The sequence below is a fragment of the Amblyomma americanum genome, chromosome 2 (assembly GCF_052857255.1).
Source record: "Amblyomma americanum isolate KBUSLIRL-KWMA chromosome 2, ASM5285725v1, whole genome shotgun sequence".
NCBI lineage: Eukaryota > Metazoa > Arthropoda > Arachnida > Ixodida > Ixodidae > Amblyomma > Amblyomma americanum.
In genome coordinates this window covers 61044616-61056922 of record NC_135498.1, presented here as the reverse complement: position 1 = coordinate 61056922, position 12307 = coordinate 61044616, and the positions used below count along the sequence as shown (strand labels likewise).

Sequence of the window (12307 nt, the reverse complement as noted above, 5' to 3'; positions counted from 1 at the left end):
TCAGAGTACGCAAGGTACGCACTCGTGATTTTTAAAGAACGAGGAAAGACTCGCAGTACTTCTCTTTTTGTTGTGCACCTCACGGGAAGATATTTCGGCACCTCAACCGAGAATTGCTTAATTTCGGCAGCATTTTCCTTGCTACAAATAAACTTAGTATACTGTAGTCAGCAACATGACTGGTGCTTGTAAAGCCTGTGTAAAAAATTGAACATCTAAAGGTAGCGGTCATGGCAAAAATTGATAATCGAAACCGAAAGTGAGCAGAAAGAACAAAAATATTGTAAAAAGCAAATAAACATCAAACGTTAGTTACTTTTAAAAACTCAGTTTTTTTGTTTGAATAGTAAAGAATAATTTATGAAATATAGGTCAACTTAAAATATTTTTTTCACAGAGGCTACATTTCACCATCGGCCTTGCCAGTGGCTTTGTCGCCTTGTGTAGCCACTAGCCAATACAAGCCAGATAATTTGACAAAAAGCGCGTGCATGGTGCTCGTCACGTCAGATTTAGGCGTGTGCGTCTCTGTCTTAGCCTCTTTAGAAGTTTGCCATGGACCATATTCTGATCAAGTGGACACAAGAAGAGAAGTGGGACGTATATCCGATACGTGCTATGGTCAATACGGCCGTCGGCTTCCGCCTGCTGACGGAGCCCGGCGCCATCGATGATGTGCGCGGCACAATAGAATTGTTCACGTGGAAGGACAGTGAACCACCTGCTCCCGCAGAGGTCCTGGATATTGGTAAGTGGTGACGAATTTCCTCATGTTAGCAGTTTTTGAATTATTCTGCTTCTTGTCAGTATTTACTGTTCTATTTGTTCCAGGCAAAGCGCGCGTACTGGAGACGAAGCGCGCGCGCCTGGCTTCAGCTGGGTTAAGGGACGAAGGCGACGTCATGACCGAGTCGCTTGAATGCAGCCCTAATGAAGAGGTTAGTGGCATGGTGCACTGCCCAGAATTTAGGAATTGTGCCGATGGCTGTCATCGTATCGAGTAGAGCGTTGAGAAAGTTTGGGCTATTGAGGCACTTAGTCGCGCCGCATTGTTTTTATGGCGCTGTTTTGCGAAGGACGTAAAAAGTGGTACTTGCGTTGAAATATTCAGTGCTGTTTTATCTGGACTGTGCACGCGATGCATACCGAATGCGCACGTGATTTCATTGAGAAGTGCCCATGCGTGCACATTTGCAGGCAGTGCATGGGACGGTCGTGGTATGAATGGTTGATATGGTATATGGAGTTTCAATCATTCCAGAGGGACATGGGCATTGAGGAACGCCGTAGTGGAGAGCTCCGGCTTAAGTTTGACTTAATGGGGTTCTTTAACGTGCAGTGATATCGCTCAGTACGCGGGCGCCTTGTGTTTCACCTCCATCGAAATGCAGCCTCTGTGGATAGGATTGAACCCGGGTTCAAGAGAAGGCTTAATCGGGCTGGTTGTTGCATGTTGATGGTAATCGGCTGAACAGTGCTAACAGGCAGGGCATAAGAGATAAACACATACACAAGCACTGACTGGCAACCAAATGATTTATTGCGTTTGATATTTGATGCTTTTTGTTCAGCTTGCTTATATTGCAGGATTCCCTCCCGCAGTAAATCATTTGGTTCCTAGTCAGCGCTTGTGTCTATGTTGTTCTCTTGCGTCCTGTTTGTGCTCTTCAATCAGTTTCCATGAACCCAGGTCCTCAGGCTTGGCATCTGAGCGCCTTAACCACTGAGGCACCCTGGCAGGATGCATGGCATTGTCGTGATATTCGGTGTGTTCTCTTCATATCATTGCCGGCATGACAGGCAGTACACCTCATCTTTCTGACTAGCCCTCTAGTCTGTGATAACTGAAGTGCCGATGTTATACCTGCACGGCTGCACGCCAGTGCATACCACCGATAACATGTGTTTTTGTTAAGTTGGAGGCCAGCTCGCAACAGGTATTCGAATTGAGTGCCGGTATGTTTCACTCAGACCTCTGTGGATTCAGCGTTTGCGAATTTGCGTTCAGAGGCGCATCTTCGTTTCATTTTTCAGTGCGTTTCATTTTCTACTGCTGCACATTAGCAGCCTTAAGTGCCGTTTGAATTTTTTTCACCTCTACATAGTACCGACTATGTGTGATTTAATTGCCTCATTAATATATCTTGCAAGATGCCATTTTGCGCACAGTGCAATACATGTGGTGTCCACAACAATAAATTACAAAAAGCCAATTGCCTAAGCTAACAGCCTCCATTTGCCAATAAGGACACCAGCCCACCATTACTTTTTTGATATCTTTATTGTAATATTTTAGATCTCCCTCGCCCTTATGTAAAGCCCCAACCTGAAGGACTTTAAGGGTGAATAAATGATGAATGATAAAGTTTATAATAGCCTCTGGAAATCGAGCGAAAGAAAATGCAAAAGATATAAAAGATACAGGAATCTGTCTTGCCTTTCACGCATGTGTAGCTACAGGTGCACTGCTTGCTTTCTTGATTACACATTAACGTGTCAGCGTTAAGGCTCTCATGCAGCAAGGAACCCGGCGGCATCCGAGAAAATGCGGATTGCTTGAAAAGGTAGTTGTGGTGTCATGTGGAGCGACAGATTTTAAGAGATGAAAACATTGCATAAATTGTGAATATAAGGTCGCAACATGACTTAAGTGCCATTATGACACATATGAGTCATTAATTGCACTCAACATAAAATTAAGGTGACGGGAAACAGACCCTTGTATCCAGAGTCGGACACTTTACCCTTAGGCCACTGAGGCATGTTTGTTCAACTTGGTTGAAGGGAGGCCTTTTGTGCCATGTCCAAAAGTGTCAGTGCCTGCAGATAGGACCTTAGGCCATTGGAGGCAGCTGTTAATGCTATCGTGCCATACCCTTAATGTGGAACCTAAGTGTCGTCCAATTTTTTTTCATTTGCAGTTTTGTTCTCAATGTGAGAACATGCGCAGGGAGTTGGATGTCGTAAAAAGGCGAAACGAAGATCTGGAGGCTGCCCATGGTATGTCAGATCATCACGGTGCTGTTAAGGGCTGTTATAACCTTTATTAGTGTAGCTTGAGTTTGACCTGGTTGTATAATGGGCTTGATAGCTTATCTCCAATATACCTACTTTTGAAGCGTCATCTGTTTTGCTTGGTGTGCTGCTTTGTTGAAGCTTATTCTTAGTTTTGTATGCTGTGAAATGGCTGTTTTCTTACTGTTAACTTGCATGTAACTGTCTAATGTACAGCTGCTAGTATTAGAGAGAGAGTTACAAATCTGCTCTTTTAGCAGGCACACTAAAAAATTATAACCATGTAGCTGATTCATGTCGTTTTGTAGTAGGGCACCATAGTAGGCAAACAAAATTGTTATACTGTATAAAACAGCTGGCAGAATGTAGTGTTATGCTGTCACTACAGTTTTTTTTTATAATTTGGTAAACTGCTCTTTCAGAGTCTCAAAAGGTTCTGAAAAAGCTAAAAAAAATGCTTGATGACATGAAGAGCATTGATGCCATCAGTGCAGTGCGGCCGTGCCCCCAGGTAAGGCCTTTCCCTTACAAGTTTTGACATCTTCTGGATGGGAACAGGGTTTTAACATGCACACTTGTGTAAGGGCTGCTTTCCTGAACTTAACAGGCAATAATTTAAAAAAAAACTCTGGAAAGAGCTATTGCTTTCCACTTGTGTATGGTTTTCCTCGCGTGGCATGATTCATAGGATGATACCGAACTTAACAGCTGCATGCAACATGTGGTATGCCCAAACAGACAATATATCATTTCATTTAGTCTTCACCTAGAAATGCTATTAGGTGGAGTCTTTGCCACCATGCAGCAATATCTTTGTGCTTTTGAACTTATCTTCTGTGATATGTGTTGGCCTTGCGAAAGATAAAAATGTGAACATAATGTTTACATCTGACGCGAAGGCCAGGGTAATTTGCACCCATGCTGGCAGAAGTGTCTCCTGCAGCAACATGCTTGCTATCGGTGCATCAGGCAGTGGTGGTCTGCTAGCATGCCGCTCGCTTGGGGTCTCTTTTCCTGGCATGCCTTGCATGCTTCACATCAGTGCCACTGTGGAAGGTGCTCTGAAGCTAACGGCCCCTTATCATGAATAGGCTAATCTTGTAACCAATTTCCCAAGAACAGATTTGCCTCATATTAAAATGACTTGCAATGTACATTAATGCAACCTTTGGCAGCGAAGCTAGTGGGTATGTGTTCCAGGAGAGAGCCACCTTGCACTGGTGGCTGTAGGCTACATGCACTAAGTGTAGTTTCAAAGCGTCATTCGAACCACTGCAGTCAACCTTCAATATAACTAACACAGATATTACGTATTGTTGGCTATATTGAACTATTCCTAGATATTTTGAACAAACACAGGCAATTCTTGCTTCATATATTGAATCCAGTTTGCCATATTAACTTATGTATTGAACTGTTAAGCACCTAGCTATGCCCGCTTCGATGACTGGTGGCAGACTTTGCCTTACTAAATGAGTGACTGGGGGTGCCAGTGCGCCAAGCGACACAGTTCACGCTTTGTTTTGCACTTTTTAATAGTACCACGGAAGCTTAGCGACTGCAACGGTTGGTAGCCTGGAGGTCAGCACCTTTTTGCGGCTCTCGAACCCATCAGTAGTGTCCCACAACTAGCGGCATGGCCGTTTGTAGCCTTCGAGTAGCCATCTCATCTTCATGTCAACTGTCATGGAAGTGGCGAACACTGCGATAGCTTTTATTCTGTCATCCCAATTTTCACCCGACACTGCTGTAATTCGGGGATGCCGCCCTAACTGGTGTTTCGCCTGCCACCACCCCACGCTGGCAATGCTTTGTTAAGAAGCCAGCCTAATTGGCATTGGCACGGTTTGAGACAGTGCTAGAGCTTCGGGAAAGGTCTCTCCCAGTTGCCATCCTTGCAGTGATGCATTGCACTTCTCCTGCATGAGTTCTTTGCAGATTTTGTATTTCAGATGTATTGAACTATTTAACAACTTTTATCTGTTCATGTAATGAAGTTTGATTGTATTATGGTCCATAGAAGTTGTATTATGGTCCATAGAAATCTCATTGCTTTTCACGTGTGATTCTGCCTTAATTCTTATTTCAAGTAATTTTGATGTCCTACCAGTCTTTTTTAATGCAGGCAGTTCTCCGCAGCCGTTCAGATTTTGTGTGTTTGTGAAATCTTATTGCGAAATAATGCATGGAAATTAGACTGCTGTTGAAAGCAACATTTAGCTTTAGTTTATGTTAGCAGCATGCCATGCAGTTGCACTAGTCTGTTACAGAAGTTGCAAGTGCTATGCATAATTTTTTTCCTATAATGAACAACTGCTAGGTGTCAGATATTCTTAGTTCTTTGGTAACAATGCCATGCATATTGGAGATCTTGGCTGTGTAATCAAAAAGATGTAATGAACAGTGCTTACCATTCAAGGAAAGCCACTGTGCAGTTCTGCTGTGTGTTGCTAATTTGCACATGCATTGCCGCAAAGTGACAGCCGTTCTAGGGAAGGCTGGACAGAAGTCTGAACAGAAAGCCGTACTGCACATCACAAACAGTCTTCAAAGGGTCAGAGCAGATAATTTAGGTCCGCTATCCAAATCATCAGTTTTCGACGCGATTGTGATGTCTACTTAACGCGCAGGGGCAGGAGCATTCGCATGCCTCGTCTAAAGCCGCCACTTCGACGCTGAAAAGCCTAGCTGCGCGCCGTCTCCAAGTAATTCTTGCAGAAAAAAATGAGCGCTTTTATAATGCGCATAAAAGAACATTTGTTTCTAAAAGCCAAACTAGGGGGCTCATTTATGTGCAAATGCATCACTTGTGTGAGATTTTCAATTATAGGATGGTTTCGCGCAGTCAGCTGAAAGTTAGAGGTTCTACTGTATGCGCCAACTGTGTAACAACTGAAAGCACGCGTGATCACCTTCTAGCTGACATGGTGATCTGTTTGAGCTCGGGCCATAGGAGTCATATTGACTAGGAATTTTTTTTTAAACAGAACAGCGCGTGGTTTGACAGGAACACGACACAGATGAGCGCTGACTTTTAACTGACGTTTATTGCTTGGAACGGGGCATATATACAGTTCCAACCAAAAAGAAGAAAACAAAACAACCATTCATACAAGCCGCTCTGAACACAGGAGATAACTAGGATCATCATACCCCCCCGCTAAAAATGCAAGTTCTTTGGAACAAATCAATAAGGAGGGGCTGCTGACGCAGGTGTCTTTTGACCAGGCGATGTGAGCTGCTTAAATTATTTCATGTGTTAGTCACGTGACACTAGTGTCAGTGTCAATCTATTCTCAGTAATTTGGGCAAAGACAGAAAAAGAGAGCAGGCACATTCTATGACGCGGAAGGAAAAAGAAAAAAAACCACTGTTGTGCCTTGCATTCATCATTTCTCCCACAGACTAAAAAAGATAGCAAATAGAGTACTTGTAAAAGTCATTTTTTTCGGCTCCGGATAAGCTTGGGAAGATGTGCAAAATGGTTAACACTGATTTCATTCCCAGAGAGTGCGACATCAAGCATGAAAATCAATTCATATGCTGCGAAGAAGGTGTAGTTTATGCCATTCCCTTGTCATGTGGCAAGCTTTATGTGGGTCAGACGGGGAGATGCCTCAATGAACGCTTGAAGGAGCACAATAACAATGTGCATAATACTGTAAAAGAGCATCTCGGCATCCACTGTAGAGACTGTGACAGCAAAACATGCACCCCTGACTTCACTCGCACACAAGTTTTAAGCAAGCATAGTAACCAACTAACACGTGAAATAATTCAAGGAGCGCACATCGCCTGGTCAAAAGACGCCTGCGTCAGCAGCCCCTCCTTATCGACTTGTTCCAAAGAACTGGAATTTTTAGCAGGGGGAAATGATTATCCTAGTTATCTCCTGTGTTCAGTGCCGCATGTATGAATGACTGAATCTATGAATGGTTGTATTGTTTTCTTCTTTTTGGTTGGATCTGTGTCGTGTCTCCCTTCGTGTCCCTGTCAAACTACGCGCTGTTTTGTTTAAAATGACTTACCAACTCACCCAAGCATCCATCTTAATGATTGACTAGGAAAGCTGTAGTCTTGTAAGGGAGATGAGTGGGGATGAGAGGAATAGGGAGTATTTACTGATGTCCTAGTGGCCGCCATTTTGGTTTACATAAAGCATGGGCAGAGGCAGCTTGGCATGCCTAACCGTGTAGTCAAGCGTTACACTGAAATCCATCTGGTTAGGCATGGCGATGCAATGAAATGAAGTAGGAGTCGCTGACTATAGTCGAAAAGGAGGAAAAACATCGCGAAACCAGTGTGGCTTTCTTGTGCACAGTGAGCAGGACAAGAGCAGTGGCAAATTTATAACCGATGAATGTGATGTAAACATGGGGCATAAATGGTTTTCATGGGGCCGGCGTTCTTGTTTGAAGTCGGTTGCACCTTCTAAATGAATAGCGATTTCATCAGAAGGCACATCCCCAGGTTCCTTTTTCTATATGAGATAGAAGAATTGCCCCGCGCAGTCTGACGGCCACTGCTGTGTGCATGGCCTGCATCCCTGTCAGTAAGCTGCAGAATCAACTAATGAACTGACCAAGACCGACTACAGATGAAGTTTCCAGGAGTTATCTACAAGATACCCTGCCTGAACTGTAATCATGCTTACAGCAGTGAGACAGGAAAGTTCTCAAGACTCATAAAGGAGCATCAAAGTGATGGGACAAATGACAGGCATGCCACAAATGCATTGGCGCGCCACGCACATGGCACTGGCCACCAGATTGACTGGGGCAATGCCTGTATCTTATCCAGAGAAAGGAGCCTGACGATGTGCCTTCTGCTTGAATCCCTATTCATCCAGACGACGCAAGCAACAAGAATGCCGGCCCCATTCCAAACATCTCTGCCATAAGTTTCACATTCTTCAGTTATGTGTTCTCCACCATTCTTGTCCTGATCATTATGAACAAGAAACCCTTATGGGTTTTGAAATGTCTTTCTTTCTTTTCAACTATGGTACGTGACTGCTACTTAATTTTATTCCCGACTGTCATATTGCCACCTGCAGCCTGCAGCACTGAACCTATGTGCTGTACATAATGGCACCCACAATGTTACATGAATACTTTCCGCCTGCTTTTTATCACTTATTGATTCTATTTTTAATATTTTCATGTCTCACATCTTATATATGGGGTGGTTCAATGAACACCCAAAAATTTTCATAGTCTTTTTGGGGTAAAAATACGGTTTTTGCGGAATACCAGTGTTGGCGGACACCATAAAACCGGTGAATCTTCTTAAGTAGTAAGCTAGTTAACTAATTTTTAATAATTATCTTTTTAAGTAGTACTTAGGCACTTAGTTGCAATTAGAGATTTCTAGCTGGTCGTTAGTAATAGCCATATCAGTTTTTAGAATTATGAAAACACTATTACCCTGGGTGCTGTGGCTGGACGAAATTTGACTTTTTCAGCTAGTTGCATGCACTGGAGGGGTTGTTTTGCCTGCATGCTTCCGGAAGCATGTTTTTGCACGATGATATTTGTTACCCACAGTGCCAGGACAATCGTGTTTTCGAAATTCTAAAAGCTGGTACAGCTTTACTAGCAGCCTATCAGAAATTGGTTAGCCAACTTATTATTTAAGACAATTCACAGGCTTTCCGATGTCTGAAAACACTAGTAATATTATACAGCAGAAAGTCTTATTTTTGCTCCAAAACGCCTTCTTTCGAAAATTTTTTATAGTCTGTACTGAAGCACCTGGTATAGCAAATGTAACTTGTGTGCATCAGCTTGCATTTTGTAGATTGCCTTTTCATGGCGCTAAGTTATACGTTTCATTTCCAGATCGACATTGGGGGCGGTGTTCTGATAGAAGAGACAGCCCTTGAAAAGCTGCGCAGCAGCTGCCCAGGAGCCCCTGCGAAATTCGCAAGGGGGCTGATGCGGCAGCTGTTTACAGCTGATGAGTTGAGAGGAAAGTCGTTATTTGGGCGGAAGTCGAATTCCCACCCTGACGCATCCTTGAGGGAGGCCTTGGACCCTGTAAGAGTGAACGCCATCATCGGTACGTCACTTTTTTTCCTACCATCCGGATTCACCACTTGAACATTTATTAGAACTGCTTTTCTTTCATAGCCTCTACTTCTGTGCACGTATGTGAATTCAGCAACATGCATTTTACTGCACATTGCTGAGCTTGAGTGTGCTTGGGTATCAGTTTACCTTAGCTCTCTTTTTAACTACTGGAAATTGAAGGGTTTGCTGTATTCCAGATGCCCAGAGAGTTTTTATTGCATTCACTGCATTGTGGGTAGTCAATCACATTGTGTATTCATCTTATGCAGCTTTAAAAACTGAGACATGCAATGAATCAGTGCCAGAGCTCTGATTTTTAAGTGTGCCCATCAAAACAATGCGTGCCAATTAGCTATTGCTACTCTTGGCAGCTCACAGATGATGGCTTCACCAGTGGCTGACTTGCAGGTCATGCCATATGCAAGAAAATTTGACAGCGGCCTATGGGGAGTTTTGCACAGTCTGTTTTCTTTTTGTTTTTGTACAAGGAGACGATATAGCATAGCTAGGCAAAATGCAAATTAGGTGCACTACCACTTCGGTATTTATTTTTGTTTCTCCTCAAGGTTCGGCTCTCATGGTCAAGCAGGCTTCAGGCAAAGATCGATGAAATGAGACTCAAGCTTAGGGGTATGACGTGATAGCGTTAAAGGGGAATGTCCAAATACACGGAATTGGTTGTTCTCTACTTTTCGTTCATAGTCTGTTTGAAGTCTTCATACCACTCTTGGCACAGTGGTCCAGCAGTTAAGTGATGCGCCACTGCCCTGCGATAGCAGGTGCTACAACCGGTGGGGCTTGAGACACAGGTTGCGCTTCCCGAGCAACTTGTTGCGACCAATCTTTAATTGAACTGACACCTCCCATGTTGACACTGGACAAACAGACAACGGCCAAATTGCCAAGTGGGGCTCTAGTGCTAGTGCACTAAATAACATACGAAGGAGCGTACTTCCCTAAGTCCAGCTGCATTATGGATATGGAATAGACTTCAAAGGAGAGAAACTGTTGATCAGCGCAACAGAATTGACAGAAGTATCAGGTTGTCTTACAGCATATAAGCACTAAAATACACTAGGAATGAAATGGGTGTGACTAAGTGTAAACTAGTAATTAATTGTAATAAATTGGATATTTTTAAGTTTGTAATTCATTACTTTTTCTAAATGGTAAGTTCTGGGTAATCTATTCTTGGTAATCGGTTACTTTTTCCAAAAACAATTAACTGGTGGTATAGCTCGGACAACTTGAACTTCGTGGCAAACGCTGGCGCTAGCCCGAGATGTTTCCTTCATGACAGCAACAATGGACTGGCTGCGGAGCAGCATTGCGCGCAATTCTGCCTGGGCCACGAGAGAGGCATGGTTGCCTCCAGTGGTGCCTGTCCTGGAAACTATCACTTGACTGCTCTGTAGGGATCCCTGGTCCTGTTGGATGGCACTGAAATTTTACTTTGACTACACCGAGCCTGGCGGCAACTACACAGAGCAAGAAGGCAGAGATATATAGCTCGCAACAGTGCATAAAGGAAGGATTCTGTTGAAACCAGTACTACTTCTAGAGTTTCATATATTACTACAATAGCTTCAAAAAACTCATGAAAGTTGACACTGCACGACAGCATATCATGCAAGCTGCACGAGTTCATTTTAGTCTGAGTGGCGCATGACCTAACCGCTGCACCATTGCGCCAGGAGTGGTATGAGGTCTCCCAAGGATCTATGAATGCATAGTCGAGAATGCCCAATTTCACATATATGGGCATTCCCCATTGCGATCGCATCATACCCTTAAGGCAGAGCTCAAGTATCCCTTCCAATTTTTTTTATGCGTGTTATTCCAGTTTGGGATTAGCTTAAGAAAAGTCAACAACGGACTCTTTTCTTGCCGCAGAGAATTATATGGTAGTTGTGAATAATGTGGGTTGAAGCTTCATTGAAAACTTAAGTTCCGTTCGACGAAAGTGGCTAAGTTTAAGCTCACTGTGTTAAAATTGGTTAATAACATGTGCATGAAGTGTCAAGAGTGTGCGAGATTTGTGTCAAATTATTCATCTGCTTGCGTGCTTCTTTGTGCAGGCTTCACTATTCGGGAGTTCAAGGCCGACCCGATCCGCCTGAAGAGCAGCTTGTCCTCCCTGCTCTCTCGGGAGATTAAATGAGACTAGGTAATAAACAATGCATGAAGGACATTCTTGTATCATTGTATGTTTTGCAGCACATATCACATTCACTCACTTTTTCAAGTCCCCGTGGCTTCAGTCTACAAGTATTTCTACCTACCTCTTCATGTTCGTAAAAAATGTATTGAAACTCGTTTCGTAATACTCATAGAGCTTCAATAACTACACTGTAAGCTCTACTCAGGAAATCCAAAAGAGCAATACCTCCTAGGCTTCCTATAGGAATGCGGTGGCCAGTTAGTTATTGAAACTCGTTACATAATAGTTAGAGGTTGAGTAAATCCACTATAGGCTCTATCAAGGAAAGATAAAGGAGGTTCTTTTGAATCTCTCAAAAGATTTGCAAAAGACGATCAATGAAGTGTTTCAATAGCACTATCTTTTCGTGTTCCTATAACAATGCGGTGAACAATTAGTTATTGGAACTCGTTAGGTAATACTTACAGAGGTTCAGTAAAGCCACTATAGGCTCTATTGAGGAAAGCTAAAAGAGCTTCGATTGGATCTCTTTAGAGAGTTGCAGAAGACACTCATTAAAGTATTTCTATAGCAGTTCCTCATTGCATTTCTATAAGAATGCGGTGGCCAATTAGTTATCGAAACTCGTTACATAATAGTTATAGAGGTTCAGTAAATCCACTATAGGCTCTATCGACAAAAGCTGAAAGAGTTTCTATTGAATCTCCTTAGAGAGTTACAAAAGACACTCATTACAGTATTTCTATACCAGTACTTCTTTGTGATCCTATAAGAATGCGGTGGCCAATTAGTTATTGGAACTCTTTTAACATACTACATACAAAGTTAAAAGCAACACGATAGATTCTATTGAGAAAACTAGAAAGAAATTCTAAAGCAACACGATACAAATTTTTGTAAGGGATCACTTCCACGTGGATTCGTAACTAGGTTTTGAGCCCTATAGCCTTTTTTTTTCCCCAGCCGGAAAAACGAGCCTTCTGTGATTTTACGCAGAAGTTCGGGGTGCCCCAATATAACCATTACCGTGTCATAAAGGCAAGATGAAAACAGTTTTATT

General features: G+C 42.9%; 1 protein-coding gene across 1 annotated transcript; it reads left to right on the top strand.

Annotated features, from left to right (window-relative positions):
* The first annotated feature begins 412 nt into the window (after window positions 1–412).
* Window positions 413–11275, top strand: LOC144118602 (uncharacterized). Its single transcript, XM_077651496.1, has 6 exons — window positions 413–748; window positions 832–938; window positions 2922–3000; window positions 3438–3526; window positions 8856–9075; window positions 11165–11275. The coding sequence occupies exons 1-6, from the start codon at window positions 556–558 to the stop codon at window positions 11245–11247; spliced, it is 771 nt and encodes a 256-aa protein (XP_077507622.1). The 5' UTR covers window positions 413–555; the 3' UTR covers window positions 11248–11275.
* The last annotated feature ends 1032 nt before the right edge of the window (window positions 11276–12307 follow it).